The 16,972-nt window shown below is 45.0% G+C and overlaps 1 protein-coding gene across 1 annotated transcript in view; it reads left to right on the forward strand.

Moving 5' to 3' along the window:
* LOC126249246 (bone morphogenetic protein 2) overlaps positions 1–16,972 on the forward strand; it is a 58,273-nt gene that overhangs the window by 19,303 nt on the left and 21,998 nt on the right. Inside the window, exon 2 of the mRNA XM_049950903.1 lies at positions 8,410–8,554. Within this exon, the coding sequence (XP_049806860.1) occupies positions 8,410–8,554 (145 nt within the window). The remainder of the gene's footprint in view (positions 1–8,409; positions 8,555–16,972) is intronic.

A 16,972-nucleotide genomic window follows, 5' to 3' on the forward strand; every position in this document is an offset into this window, starting at 1 on the left:
TTTGTTTTTTAAAAATTTTCTCTAGTGTTATAGGGGTTACGAATTGCTACAGTGACATCTGAGATAGTTATTCACTGTAGCTAAGCGAATTTTATCTTCATCTCGTATTTGTTTCAGAGAGATATAGTAGTGTTAATTAACAACAGTGTTCCATCACATACCTTTGTTTACTTGCCATAAATATCTAACCGCACCACACAGGAAGCGCCGAAGGGTTCTCATTCAGTATGCATCATCGAGTGTTGGTTGTGTTAAAGGTACTGAAAACTGTGATTTGATGCCCGGGTCACTTACTGCCTGCTGAATGACGAAGTTGTGATAAACATATTTCCGGAGGGACGGAAAGAAGGAAATAGCTCACGGAAAGCAAGATGCTTACACATGGACTCATCAGAGCGTTCTCCAAATAGAAGATCAAAATATTTAGTACTGTACTCTTTTGTATACTTATTATTGCTCTGTGTTCAGAGCCTTTGACACTTTTTACGTATCCATATATACGCCGTGAGCTACTTTAATTTTCAGCGAGGTAAGAACTGACAGTCTACATCAGGGATCCCCAAACTATTTTGGACAAGTGATCTCTTTTCCAAAATGAACTGTTACCTCAGACCCCCATGGCCATATTACCTACTTTTAAGATCAACCCCCTTATTCATAATGGTCCGCTAACTTAAAACAGCTGCTACAGAGTGTTATTTTTCATTCTGACTTAGGTCAATAGAAGAAGACAGAGTGAGAATTAGCAATGCTTTAAGTTAGCAGACTATTATGAATAAGGGGGCTTATCTTTAGTTTTTTCCTATTGATACAAAATACCTCGTCGACCCCCAAAATCAGTTTTCGTTTATGTCGACCACTAGGAAACCGATATCGACCCCAAGGGTTCGATATCGACCACTTGCGCGACCCCTGCGCCCTCATCTCCCTTCTCTTTTGCTCATGATGCCTATCCGAGGTATAGGCTGTGGGTAACATAATGGTCTCACAGTCTTCTTCGAATATTTGTTCTCTAAATATACACAAAACAGTGTTTCAATAAATCTACGTCATCTTTCTTCCAAGGATTCCTGTTTGTGTTTCTCTAGCATTTCCGTTACAGTTTTGTATCTACTATAGAAAGAAATTCGGGACAAAGAATACTCTGTATGCCGGGGGAGTTTTAGACCTATATCAGTCAGCTTACTTACACTGAATACGTTTTAGGGAATTATACAGTGTTTACTGAATGTGATAGTCAATTATTTCTGTTAGCGACCAAACGTTACTTTTTCTTCCTAAGACTCTCGTTTTTATCTCTTTATTTTAGATAATATAAAATTAAACTTAGTCAAGTGGCTATGTTGATAGCACCTTTCCGAAAGTACAAATGTAACACTTTTAGTTACTTGTCACGTAAGTACTTCGGAAGCAACTGTACGGTGAATAATAAAAGGTATATTGTAATGATACTATCGAGTTATGTTCTATTGGACTGGTGTAGGGAGCGAAGGGAAAATGAGCATGTGCATGCATCGGTACGCGCCATAGTCTCTCTTATCTTAAATTGGTGGTTTCTATGCAGGATTTACGATGAAGTTGCCAGCGTTGCTGAACAATCTTCCTCGAATACTGGTTCTCCTTATTTATTCAAGAGGACTTGATGAAAACAGCGCCGCCTTTCTTCGCAGGATACCCGTTCCTGTCCCTGAGCGTCTCCATGTCTGGCGTATAGGAACCGGTCACGAACCTAACGGTGGGCATCTTTCGTCGTACGTATTTCATGAAGGCTTCTAATACTGGTGCAGTACTATAAAATAGGTCCCATTAACATCTTGTAAGCAGTTACATTTACAGATGCACCGCACTCTCTCAGGATCATCCGAACAGATCTGTATCTTCCGTTCACCTTCCCTGCCACTGACTTCATATGCGCGTCCTCGTTCGTACCCGTAAACAGTCGACGGGAATTGTCTTGCACTTACATTTAAAAATGTTGCCATGCAATACACCAAGTGAAAATACACTCCTGGAAATGGAAAAAAGAACACATTGACACCGGTGTGTCAGACCCACCATACTTGCTCCGGACACTGCGAGAGGGCTGTACAAGCAATGATCACACGCACGGCACAGCGGACACACCAGGACCCGCGGTGTTGGCCGTCGAATGGCGCTAGCTGCGCAGCATTTGTGCACCGCCGCCGTCAGTGTCAGCCAGTTTGCCGTGGCATACGGAGCTCCATCGCAGTCTTTAACACTGGTAGCATGCCGCGACAGCGTGGACGTGAACCGTATGTGCAGTTGACGGACTTTGAGCGAGGGCGTATAGTGGGCATGCGGGAGGCCGGGTGGACGTACCGCCGAATTGCTCAACACGTGGGGCCTGAGGTCTCCACAGTACATCGATGTTGTCGCCAGTGGTCGGCGGAAGGTGCACGTGCCCGTCGACCTGGGACCGGACCGCAGCGACGCACGGATGCACGCCAAGACCGTAGGATCCTACGCAGTGCCGTAGGGGACCGCACCGCCACTTCCCAGCAAATTAGGGACACTGTTGCTCCTGGGGTATCGGCGAGGACCATTCGCAACCGTCTCCATGAAGCTGGGCTACGGTCCCGCACACCGTTAGGCCGTCTTCCGCTCACGCCCCAACATCGTGCAGCCCGCCTCCAGTGGTGTCGCGACAGGCGTGAATGGAGGGACGAATGGAGACGTGTCGTCTTCAGCGATGAGAGTCGCTTCTGCCTTGGTGCCAATGATGGTCGTATGCGTGTTTGGCGCCGTGCAGGTGAGCGCCACAATCAGGACTGCATACGACCGAGGCACACAGGGCCAACAACCGGCATCATGGTGTGGGGAGCGATCTCCTATACTGGCCGTACACCACTGGTGATCGTCGAGTGGACACTGAATAGTGCACGGTACATCCAAACCGTCATCGAACCCATCGTTCTACCATTCCTAGACCGGCAAGGGAACTTGCTGTTCCAACAGGACAATGCACGTCCGCATGTATCCCGTGCCACCCAACGTGCTCTAGAAGGTGTAAGTCAACTACCCTGGCCAGCAAGATCTCCGGATCTGTCCCCCATTGAGCATGTTTGGGACTGGATGAAGCGTCGTCTCACGCGGTCTGCACGTCCAGCACGAACGCTGGTCCAACTGAGGCGCCAGGTGGAAATGGCATGGCAAGCCGTTCCACAGGACTACATCCAGCATCTGTACGATCGTCTCCATGGGAGAATAGCAGCCTGCATTGCTGCGAAAGGTGGATATACACTGTACTAGTGCCGACATTGTGCATGCTCTGTTGCCTGTGTCTATGTGCCTGTGGTTCTGTCAGTGTGATCATGTGATGTATCTGACCCCAGGAATGTGTCAATAAAGTTTCCCCTTCCTGGGACAATGAATTCACGGTGTTCTTATTTCAATTTCCAGGAGTGTATTATCTAAGTCGTTCTACGTTTCAAGACCATTATCTGATGACTATATTTGCCTCCAGACATTATCGGTAGTAAATCCAATTAGTGTGTCGTAGTGCGTATCTGATACATCGTGTATTTTAGAATATTGGCAGCCCCGTTACGAGCCCTTGAGAAACACACTCTGTTATTTCCGATTCTGTTGAATAGTTCCTTACCACTATAGAGTACTGTATGTTATCATTTAAAATGCTTCACACCTTGGTGTAGGTACTACGAGTTATCGTGTCTTCATTAACAGTCGACAGTGTAGCAAGTCTTTACACCCCTTTTGGAAATCCAGGTAGCTGGAATCTGTCTCTTCAATTGCATCAGCTTTTTGCAAGACATTTCTGTGAAAAATTGAGCTACGTGTCACGTGAGAATTTTTCTAGAACACTTGCTAATTTTCGGAGAGAGGCTGTTTTCCTCTAAGAATGGTATATGGGATTTACCTTTGCACGACAGAATCACGCTATTAAAAAGGTAATTCTGTAGTGTCTCCGATGTAAAATCTGAAATTCCCTCACCGCTGATTATCAGATGAAACATTTATGTGAAATGTTTAGTTCTAACTAATTACCCAGCGCCTGATACGACGACGAGTAGTCACAAAAATGATTAGCATTATTAAACAAGCAGCTATAAAACGTTTTTCAGATATTAACCGTTGTAACCATACAACCATACTCGTGATAGGAGTCACTAGTAGACTGCGAAAATCGACAATGCTGTTAGAAATATTTGATCTAGCACCCTGTATCGTGTGAAAATTTCGGTCTTAACACTGGAGCCTTCTTCCAGAGTGATATAGTTGCAGGCGTAGATGTATCCATGTATTTGTCCCATACTCCTAAGAATGCCGGCTTCAGTTTATAATTGTTCACAAATACACTCCTGGAAATGGAAAAAAGAACACATTGACACCGGTGTGTCAGACCCACCATACTTGCTCCGGACACTGCGAGAGGGCTGTACAAGCAATGATCACACGCACGGCACAGCGGACACACCAGGAACCGCGGTGTTGGCCGTCGAATGGCGCTAGCTGCGCAGCATTTGTGCACCGCCTCCGTCAGTGTCAGCCAGTTTGCCGTGGCATACGGAGCTCCATCGCAGTCTTTAACACTGGTAGCATGCCGCGACAGCGTGGACGTGAACCGTATGTGCAGTTGACGGACTTTGAGCGAGGGCGTATAGTGGGCATGCGGGAGGCCGGGTGGACGTACCGCCGAATTGCTCAACACGTGGGGCGTGAGGTCTCCACAGTACATCGATGTTGTCGCCAGTGGTCGGCGGAAGGTGCACGTGCCCGTCGACCTGGGACCGGACCGCAGCGACGCACGGATGCACGCCAAGACCGTAGGATCGTACGCAGTGCCGTAGGGGACCGCACCGCCACTTCCCAGCAAATTAGGGACACTGTTGCTCCTGGGGTATCGGCGAGGACCATTCGCAACCGTCTCCATGAAGCTGAGCTACGGTCCCGCACACCGTTAGGCCGTCTTCCGCTCACGCCCCAACATCGTGCAGCCCGCCTCCAGTGGTGTCGCGACAGGCGTGAATGGAGGGACGAATGGAGACGTGTCGTCTTCAGCGATGAGAGTCGCTTCTGCCTTGGTGCCAATGATGGTCGTATGCGTGTTTGGCGCCGTGCAGGTGAGCGCCACAATCAGGACTGCATACGACCGAGGCACAGAGGGCCAACACCCGGCATCATGGTGTGGGGAGCGATCTCCTACACTGGCCGTACACCACTGGTGATCGTCGAGGGGACACTGAATAGTGCACGGTACATCCTAACCGTCATCGAACCCATCGTTCTACCATTCCTAGACCGGCAAGGGAACTTGCTGTTCCAACAGGACAATGCACGTCCGCATGTATCCCGTGCCACCCAACGTGCTCTAGAAGGTGTAAGTCAACTACCCTGGCCAGCAAGATCTCCGGATCTGTCCCCCATTGAGCATGTTTGGGACTGGATGAAGCGTCGTCTCACGCGGTCTGCACGTCCAGCACGAACGCTGGTCCAACTGAGGCGCCAGGTGGAAATGGCATGGCAAGCCGTTCCACAGGACTACATCCAGCATCTGTACGATCGTCTCCATGGGAGAATAGCAGCCTGCATTGCTGCGAAAGGTGGATATACACTGTACTAGTGCCGACATTGTGCATGCTCTGTTGCCTGTGTCTATGTGCCTGTGGTTCTGTCAGTGTGATAATGTGATGTATCTGACCCCAGGAATGTGTCAATAAAGTTTCCCCTTCCTGGGACAATGAATTCACGGTGTTCTTATTTCAATTTCCAGGAGTGTATTTTCTCTGACATTGCACAACAGTTACACGTTGATTTTACGTAACGCCCTATACAGTTATCGGCACGTGACAGTTTCTTCGGATTAAGCGTTGAAGAAACAAAATAAACTGGAAGTAGAATTAATCCTCCAAAGCCTAAAAGTCTGACAAGTAAAAAATTAAGTTTTAAATCTAACCTAAAATCATTTTTCTTGAACAATGACCTCTATGTCATTGACAATTTCTACTTAAAAATTAGTAGCCTGTAAAAAAATCAAAAAACTAATCTTTAAGTGGAGTTGCATAAGTAGGACTAAAATAAGTTCTTTAATGTTAACACTAATCAGGTATATATAGCCTGTGAGCTGGCTCGTTCTATATCATTTCGATAAAAAAAATCGTTCTGCTCTTGTCTTAGTCCCAGTCAGGGGATAGACTAGGATTGTATTTCCTTTTCTTTTCTTTTCCCCCTTTTTTTTTTTTTTGTTTAGAATTAAATGTGTCACAGCTTTAACCCACGTTAACTTACTGCTTGTTTTACGAAGAAAATTACGAATACTTTTTATCTATTTATGATATGTGTAAACGAAAATTAACGCGCTGTACGCGTTTATAAATGTAACACATGAGTCAGGACATCTGGATAAACGTAGAAACCTGCCTGTGAGTCACATGCGGGCTGGGTTCCAAATTGACATCCGATGGAATTCGAGTGTGCTTCTCTTCGTCTAGTCTGAGAGCGGGATTTATCGCACACGCCCTCTCAAGCAGTTCTGTCTAAGAATACACGGCATGAAGAACTATATGTGGCGTAAATACTCTCAGTACTATTCACATCTCCCTCTACGTGACAACGTGTGTCGTGCGTGAATGGAAAGATGTGTAGGGCTGGAGCAAAATTGGTGAAGATACTTCTAAGTCGTCTGTCCAAAAGAATTCTAGGTCCTCGATGTCTCCCAGTACAATTAATGATGGTGTGAAACAAATTTCATGGAAGTACACAAAGCTGTAGGGAATATACACTCAAACTGCACCCGAGTGGTGTTATTCACATTTTACCTCATTTCACTGAATGACTCTAGACGAATTCCAACATGATTGTATAGTGAGGCTACAATTGAAACCTTTTCCTCTTTGTGTCCAAGTAACGTCGAACTACATCCATCATACTGAATGCATCGCCTTAGCATCTCGTTTGCTGTTACCTCAATGCGTCTCAACTGAAGAAGGTTGGGACGTACAGCAATTCGAAGAATCTTTTTAGTGGTTAGCTTAGTGTTAGGATTAACACCCTGTCGCAACGACGTCATGAGTTAAGCACCAAGCCAAAGGACAGTAAAAGGCAACCAATGTACTGTGACGACATTGGAGAATCCTTCGGGCATTCAGCTGAAAATCTTGATAAACAGTTAAAATCTTCTAGAAGCATGTTGGGGCGATATTTTAATCTGCATCCATTCCGAATGCGAGCCCAGTTTGCTACCACTGCCCTACCTTAGTCGACTCACCTTTCTACTGAGGTCAGAGAACTCTAGGTTCTATCCCAAGACTGATATTTTGTTTCATGCGAATGTTAAAATTCGACGTTAGGCAGTGTTTATCGTTCACGTACTTCGGTGGTCAGCAAGTCAAACGAAGAATCCGGATTTGTTCCCCGGCGATGGCAAATATTTTTCTTTCCTCGATGGATGGAGTAGAATGAGCTCCACTTTGCCTCCTACCGGAAAATAATAAGCTACTTGATGAAGAGATTTCGAAAGCCGATGTTTACGGTCAGGTAGCGTTGTATTAACTACATGCTCCTCCAGCAATATCGTGAAATGACAGATTAGGACAGACCTGTTACCGCCACTCTGTGTAAGATCACAATTATGGCGTCTTCTTTTTAGAGTGATAGTAGTTATTTGACATACCTATTCTAACTAGTACCGTGCACTAGGAAATTTGGTGCCCCGCAAGTGAACACATATTTGGTCCTGTCCCGAAATTTGTGGTATTGGTTGCGTATTGCTTTAAGTTTGAAACATTTCCATTTATTGTGTTTTATTTGCTGACAAGAGGGTTCCCTTATATCTAATCGAGGACAAGTTCTGTAGTTTAGGTGACAAGTAGATTAACACGTTGCGCATTTTAAGAACGGAAGAAAGATAGAGATTTAATTACCTGTCAAATAAGAAGCTTGTAAGAGGCATAGCGTAAGTGCGGAATAGGACAAATATCGGGAAGAAAGTGGCCTCGACATTTCTAGAGGTATCATTAACTTCATCACGTCGCTGGATAGTGCGAATTTTAAAGGTTTGTCGTGCAGCCGCCCTCCTCCTCAAATGGGTAGGGTAGAACAGTTTTAGTGCGAACAGTTTTAGTCATTCTAATCATCTAATCCTCTCTTAGTTGAGAAACATTTCATCTCGTTCACAGTACTCTGGCGGACCAAGTGAGTGAGTGAGTGTGTGTGTGTGTGTGTGTGTGTGTGTGTGTGTGTGTGTGTGTGTGTGCGCGCGTGTGGATAGATGGGAGTGAAATGAGTTTGGAACGAACATCGCAGTCAGCATCATCAATAGATTTACCTTTTGATACTGAAATGCCCCACTTTTTTTTTCTTCAATCACACCGTTGGCGAACTTTTCTGGCCCCTTAGGACGGAAGTGATGGTTGCGCTGTGTGTTGGCAGATGAACGTGAGCCGGGAGGAGTACGAACACATGTACGGCGTGTACCTGCGTACCGTCGAGGAGAACCGTCGTACGCGGCGGGGGCGGCAGGCGGCGGCGGAGGTCGCGCCGGGCGCGCTGCAGCTCCTCACCTACACCAGTTCCGGTGAGTCACTCTGGCCTCAAAATACTGCCGGGCCACGCCTACTCACTCCAGCTGCTCGCTTCGCTCATTCAAGCCGAAACTCACTTGCTGAATGTCGCACCAACGTACGCACACTCTCGGAAATCGCTTCCGGGTGTCTTGCTTGTCTTGAAGCCATCACCTAGAGTTCAAAAGCGAAATACGGTGACAGTTCATTCTGTTCAAAGTGAGTGTACGATATGCGCCTCAGAAAATTTTCGAGCTCCAGTCGGGAAGCGGGTAGAGCGGCTTTTCGTATCACAAATATATATATTACTAATAATTATCATCTCACTACTATGCGTCTCACTCAGCTACTAAAACACTTCTTGCAGATGAGTCACAGAATGGGGTCTCACCGGCATTTAGGAAAAATGCATTACTCATTTTTCGATTCGGTATTAAACTTAATTTAATAACAATCTATAAATAATAACACAGACGTTTGTGTAATTGACAACGCAAAGGACATGTATGATTGAATTAAATTTAAACTAAAGGCTAATTACTTGAGAGTACACTCATTGTTAGGGTTACAGAACTCTGAATGATCTCTGACCCTGAGAATTCAGTCAAGGGTGTTCCCTTTATCTTGACCACCCAAAGCAACTTTTTGTCAAGAGGCAAAATGAAAAAAAACAAACAAATATTGTTTAACTACCAGCGAGACTTTAATCGGCAGACTGCCTTTCTTTTATCTTCGTTTGTTACTTATTTAGTAACAATAGTACTTCTGTTTTAAGTAACAACCCACTGTTTTTGTTCGGTAATCCGCCACCTCTTCCTAAGCCCAGTTCAAACACGCATCACAGTGCACCATTCACATAAACGTGATGTTATTAGAAACGTAAAACAAAACTGACTTTCACTCACCTGTGCTAGCACGCATTTCACTTACACGGAATGACGTACCTTCTCCATTCGATGGAATTAAGAGTCAACAAACAGAAAAACAAGGAAAATGCACACAGGTCATTCAGGCAGTCGTCCTCAATTGAAGGTTTGTGGTACAATGTACACCAGCGAAGAGAAGGTAGATATGCTGCTCATCTATGGAGAAAGTAATCTTCCTTGTATTTCCAGTTCTTTACGACAACACCAGCAAGTGTACGACTTACATTATCCCTGGTGCCTGCAGTGTGTGCTAGCACAGGAGACTCGGAGTCATTTTCGTGTTACATTTTTAATGACGTCGTGTTTACGTGAGTGGTACTCTGTGATTCAGGTTTACCAGATCTTGAGGATAGGAAATGGATTACCGAGTTAAAAATGTAAAGCATTATTCAAAAAAGATGTACCGCTGTTCGTATCTTTGAAACGAACAAAGATATAAGAAAGTCAATTATATTGGCTAAGGTCCCCTTTTAACTAAAGAATATTTGCTTGATGCATATTTTTGTTTCTGTATAAAAAGTTATTTGTGGTGGGCGAGATAATGAGGAATCATTTTGTAGTGTGAAACCCTAACGTACAGGTAACAATTACAGAATTAGAGCTTGCAGACGTCATGGCCTGGAATAAAATCTAGAGCCTAGATAGAGGGGACCTCTCTCTCTCTCTCTCTCTCTCTTTCTCTCTCTCTCTCTCTCTGCAGCTTAGTTTCGGAGTCCACAAAGCATAGGCGAAAAAGGTTTCAACATTCTACATCCCAGACATATTCAGTGGCTTACATGTAAGGCGACTATGAGGGTCAGAAAAGCTGTTATACTCCTAGTTCTTCGAAGAAGTCTTCCCATTCCTCGTCAGTGTGCAGATTTTTGAGTTACCCGCAGAAGATATAGTATCCCGGATGATAATATTCCTAAGTTACCACGTGCTGCCCACAGTGACCACAATAGAGGATATGAGACCAAATGTTGTTTACAATGGCATCCCAAATCATTGCGCTTGGAATCAATCCGTTACTGTGCTGAACATTTCCGGCTGCCAGACTGCGGTCGTCGAGGTAGTGCTTAGCTCGTTTGAGGTCATCAGTTTAGAGAAGGATAAAGCGAAACCCGTGCAACGACTCCACATTTAGCCTCCCCGTACGTTAACGATTACAATGATATGCTCACTCCAGTCTAATACGTTTTGGTTTCTGGACAACAGAAGCCGACGCAGCGATATTCATGGCACCAGAGGTGCAAAAATCAAGGCAACAAATACAGGAAAAAACACATGCAGTTTCCATTTCTACCTATCTGTCTCACAGTTCAACCGGCAGTTCCTTAGGTTAGTTAGGTTTAAATAGTTCTAAGTTCTAGGGGACTGATGACCTCAGAAGTTAAGTCCCATAGTGCTCAGAGCTATTTGAACCATTTTTGAACCAATCATCACGTTTCATCTTCCTTAAATTTTCACACACTCTCTGTCCTCCCCCAGGATATTTTCGATCGAGTTACCTCAAAGATCATTAATTCGTTCCTGAGATCTACCCATCCCATCAGCTACAAACAATCCAACTGTTTCTGTCGCAAATGAAGGCTCCAAACAATCCCTTTGCACACAACTACCGTCGATTACCTACATTCGATCTCTTGATTCTTCCCAAGTCTAATTCCATATGCTTCCTTATATCGCTTCCTATCCTGTTCCATCTGCATCCAAATCACTCACCAAGAAAATGTTGCCAGAAGCCCACAGCACCATCGTTCTTATAGATGTCAAGATCACACACACCACCTCCTCATCGATTAGATCATTACCTTATTTTTACCAATGTATTTTTTATGTATTTTAATTATTTTAATAAAAGTTTAAAGAGCAGCAACGTGGCCTCTGCAAGCCCAACTTCCTACTGTGAGATTGTAAGCAATGGATTAAATAAATAAGGAAAGGAAATATCATAAAAAACAAGTAGCACCTTGTTTCAGAAAAAGACAAATGCACTACACCTTGCTGCAGCGGTCAAGATTTGATCTCATGTTCTCTGGGAGCACAGTTCGTATCCCATTTGAGACATGCTGATATAGCTTCGCCGATTTGTCACTCCATTCCTCTGAATTACAATTATTTTCTCTTATTAATCTTCTCTAAATTCTAATTCACCGTCACGTGAACAACAACAATGGAACTGCTCTAATGGGGAATTTCCCGTCTGTTCATCCTGATTCAATTTTTTCGGTTTTTTCCTAACCAACTTCAGGCAATTACCATTATCATTTTTTTCACAAGATAAAAACTGACTCTCTCCCTATACTTATGTGGCAGAGCTAGTGCTCCATCTCAAGATTTCGGTGTACATTGCCTTTATTTATTTAGTTATACTGACATAAGAATGAATTCCACTATACAAGATACACTGATGAGCCAAGGAATTACGACCATTACTTGCTTCAAAGCGCTTTGATCCACATTTGGAGCGCAAAACAACTGTAATTCTCCGTTGCATATTACAGACTAGCGGTTGCGGTTTGTGAGCGCAGAGCTAGCGCCTGATAGCGTCCTAGATGAGTTCCATCGAGTTCCTGTCAGGTGATTTTGGTGGCTAAGACATCAAAGTGGGTTCACAATCACAGTTATGAAACCATTGTACCAATATTCTGGCCTTGTGACATAGGAGGTTATTCTGCTGGAAAATGCCGTCACCGTTGGGCAGACATCAACGTGAAGTGATGCAGGTGGCCGGCAGTAATGTTCACGTAGTCCACAGCTGTCATGGTGTCTTCAATTACTGCGATATATCCGATGGTAGCCCAGATGAATGTTCCTCGTAGCATAGTACTCCCCCAACTGACCAACGTCCATGGCACAGTGCGTGTTTCGAGCAGTAATTCGGCTGCCAGATGGAGTTACCCGCACACTACAGTGGATGTGGTATAACAAGAAACGTTATTTATCCGATCAGGCAATGCCTTTCCATTGATCCACGGTCAAGTCTGGATGGTCTCGTGCCCACTGCAGTCGTAATTGGCTCTGAGCACTATGGGACTTAACATCTGTGGTTATCAGTCCCCTAGAACTTAGAACCACTTAAACGTAACTAACCTAAGGACATCACACACATCCATGCCCGAAGCAGGATTCGAACCTGCGACCGTAGCAGTCGCGCGGTTCCGGACTGAGCGCCTAGAACCGCTAGACCACCGCGGTCGGCGCAGTCGTAATTGACGATGTCGCTGGTTCGACACGGAACCACATAGGGGTCGTCTGGCGTGGAGCCCCATGTTTAATAATGTACGCTGAATGGCGTTCTCCGAAACATTTCTGTCTGCGTTATCGTTGTACGGTGTCGCCGGCCTTGCCGCAGATCGCCGCCTACACTGTTCCAGAGAGCGGGCAATCATCTGACATTCCCGTTCTATGACGAGGCAAGGAAATCCAACAACTTGTCACTACTTGTAGTTTCATTGTCTTTTCAACTACTTTTCATACATGCTTACGACAGTAGCACACCAAAAGCCGACCAGCATCGCCGTTTCCGAAATACACGTTCCGAGGCACCGGGCCTTAGTAAGTTGTCTTTTTTAGACGTCGCCCGAACCTCTGGATTTCCCAATTTGCGGCCCGTATCGCGGTTAGAAAGATCCCACATTCGTCTTTGCTCGATTTATATATTTTCCTTACAGCGTCTTGTGTCCGAAACTCCACCAGGCAGCATTCTGTCTCGCGGTGGGCAGTGGTCATAATGATTTGACTCATTAGTATAGCTACTATGTGGGCTCTGTCTCACAAAGTAGATGGCGTGTTAGAAGAGTACAAACAAATCCGTAACAAATGTCGAATGAGAGTCGTAAAAACTAAACGACGCTTAAATAAGAGCAAACCTTGTTCGACTTAGTTGTTATCTGCGTCCGTGTGTTGTGGCCTAATTTTATGAGTGTTCCTGAGCTGTGCAGGTATCCTAAAGTAGGGTTCTCTTGTATGCCGAATATAGTGTATGACACCGGGTATAAGTGCAGATATTGTGATCAATGGTACCTTAATGTGCAGCCACTTCTGTGTGTTAGTTTCTTTTCTCTGCGTCTAATAGTATTCCTACAAACACGTCACATAATTTACTACCTGATGTTTTCTGCACACTCATAACTGCACCAATAAGTACCCTACGCATATCAGCAGCTGACCTACTGCCCAGGGAAAGATAAGCATTAATGGCTTGCTCTTGCCACCTATACTAGGAGGTATTACCGAATTTAAAAGCATTCTACTCCTAAAAGCTGTAATTATGTCTGCAAATGAAGTAAATACTGATGTAATGTTGTTCAGCATACCGTCCTCAGTCACCAATAAAAATATCTGCACTTATACCCTAACACCTAGTATGTGTCTTGTGGATGAACTTGAAGTTCGTTTTGTAGAGCGTATAGTACTGTGTTTATGCTTTTAACGGAGATTACGGAAAAGATGATACGCCTTGTACACACGTACGCTATTACTCCGCTTCAACGGCGACAACTGGACTTCACCTCAGACCAATGCCCATGTGATTCCTTAAGTAAAGCCGTAGACGACTTCCTTCCCATCCTTGTGCAGTCGGAGTATGTACTTCGTATCCAATGACACTGACTGGAGTTTATACTCCTGTCCACCTTTCATTCCACGGACGGTTAACATGCCCTAGATCTACAAGAATCTACGAAGAAGTCTGAGATTCAAAATAGGACATTGAATTACAATCTGGTAACTTAATTCGTATCCCAGAAATTCTTCTACCTAGCAGCTAAATACTGGCGAAGAAAACTTTCTCGAAGACAGAATTCGAACAGGGAATCTCCCTATAGAGCTCTACTGCTCTAGGATGCAACCTCGGAGGCAAGTTACAAAAAATGGTTCAAATGGCTCTAAACTCTATGAGACTTAACATCTGAGGTCATCAGTCCCCTAGACTTAGAACTACTCAAACTTAACTAACCCAAGGACTTTACACACACCCATGCCCGAGGCAGGATTCGAACCTGCGACCGTAGCAGCAGCGCGGTTCCGGACTGAGGGGCCTAGAACCGCTCGGCCACAGCGGCCGGCGGGAAGTTAGAATCTACGTTCCTCGGGAAGAGAGTGAAACGACGAAGCAATACCCAGAGAAGAGCACCGATTACCGGTTGCGGGTCCGACGCTGTGTAATGGGAATTACGTCGAAATTACTTTCCAACGAGTCGGGTGGACCGGTAGCCGAGATCCGGGCGGGGGAGCTGGCTTCTCGGCCTGTGGCGGCCAGCGGCCGGTGGCCGGCTAAGAGATTTGCGGAACGGTATTTCCGCGGAGCTTTCAAAATAACCAGCCGCTAGGAGCCGCCTTCACGCGCTGGTGGCGCGCGGCGAGTGGGCGTGTGCTGCACGCGCTATATTTAGGCCCGGCGGCGCCTGCTACGGAATGGAGGCACGGCCGCTTTCCCGTGTGCGTGCTCGTGCGTCTGCGGGGGAGGGGGAGGGAGCGACGCCACGTGCCACGCACGCTCCATTCATGAGAGTGGCGCCGCACGTGGCCTACTACAATCGATATACTGCCGTCGGCCGTTTCCCCGTCCGACCGCCTCTGATACGACACCTATCGCGCTGCCGGACGAACATCCGCAGTGAAAGAAAAAGAGGCAGGCGGATTTCATTTCACTGCAGGAATTCCACTCCGTGCTGGAAGTTTCCGTATACAACCACAGCACTGCAGCTGCTCGTTGTACTTACAAAGTCCGATTTGGACTTAAGGGTTAATGTTCACAGTCTTTTGTGTATATTGTTCTATTCGATGTTAAGTTCAGTGGCACCCTCAGGGCTATTCGAGAGGAGCACGTAATGTGCTAACTCGTGGATTCGCCCTCTCCCTTTTCTCTAGCCTGTATCAGTAACAAAAATATAACACTACACGCATATGCACACACACACACACACACACACACACACACACACACACATACATACGAACGCGCGAGTGCTCTATAAACACCTGCAGTAAACAGCTACAAGTCAGACTCTTCACTACGTTCTGCCAAGGAAGGCTCCTAATGAGCACAACGAAACAAAAACTTTCCATATAGATGGCTGAATGTAACACTGACGGATTTTTCTGCCTAAAATGCGACACTACTTAACTTACCTTATTATAAATATTATTATGTTTCTGAATTGTGTCAACATTCTCTCATTTTGATATCTGGTTGATTATGTGATTCCAGGTTTGAACTCGCATTTTCTTGGAAATAGAATAGTTCAACAGAGGGTGGGTCAGTGCGACCCTATTCTCTTGGATCTTCAGTAAAAGGACTCAGTTATATTTCAGGGAACATTTCCGATACGAAAAAATTATTTTAGTTTTTATTTTTGTAATTGTGTTAATATCCTACGTCATTTAGGTTCTTTTCTCATTTCTCTGCATTTATCAAGTTTTGTGTGGCATATTAACCATTTCTGCATGTTGTGTTTCGCAACTGGAGAACTCTGTAGAAAGTCGTTGCTCGTTTCGGTATTCACGAAGATCATACCAGGTATATAATAGAGTGCTCTATATAAGGTGAAACCGTAAAATACCTCGAAATGATAGGAAACGTCCTCTATGTTTATGTATTTTTGAAATCATTTGTTGCTTTTACCAAGCGAAACTAACAACCAAGTCCCCAATAGTCGTTTAAGCTGATGTAAAAGAAACACCTACAACCATAGCCAGACGACTCAGTTTCTCTGCGAGCATAATTAATAATGCCAGTGGAACTGAATGTAGCTCATTACACCTATTTCTCTAGAGGATTAATGTGTAAAGCAGACCACTGTTTTGGTGGTCGCACAATTAAAGGGTTTGCCCTTGTTGACAAGTGGTACTCGACACACTCCTAATGGAGGTATTGAACTCCGTTCACATTTGCTCTTCTGGGACAGCTAACGAAAGCACTCTGAAAAGCACTGTTAATAGCCGTTGCATCTCAGATTTGTGGGATCCATATGAAGCCTAACAGCAGGGGGGAATCAAGAGTGCTCAAAGGAGGGCAGCATGAAAGTTGCCTGTCTTAGGGAGATTGCACTAGAAACGCGGAAAAATCTAATTTAGCAGTCGCTCCAATAAGGATAAGACAAATTGCTGGAGAAAGCCAACTTTAAAAAATTGTTGGAACCAGTTTTGAGAACGGAAATTACGAATCGTCTTGAAAACTCCACGTTTCTCTCACAAGCTAAGATATAAATAGAGGGACAACAGTTCACACAAAGGCTTATATGTAATTATTCCTGATATGTTCATTTACGAATGTATCGGGGAAAAACCTTAATATATATGGTTCAATAACAAAGCAATGTCTGCCACCTACATGTGTTTGTCATTATTCACACTTACCACCACCAAATACAAATCCACTCCAGTCTATAATGTTCCAGTGTCCCCACTGGGTGAATTATTTACAAAGCAACGAGAGGTGCACCTGAGTGACACGTGCGCGCTCCAAATTCGACCGAGTGCGGCTGTACTGGTGACTCGCACAGGCTACTCCGGCCGCCT

The sequence above is a fragment of the Schistocerca nitens genome, chromosome 3 (assembly GCF_023898315.1).
Source record: "Schistocerca nitens isolate TAMUIC-IGC-003100 chromosome 3, iqSchNite1.1, whole genome shotgun sequence".
In the NCBI taxonomy this organism is placed as follows: Eukaryota; Metazoa; Arthropoda; class Insecta; order Orthoptera; family Acrididae; genus Schistocerca; species Schistocerca nitens.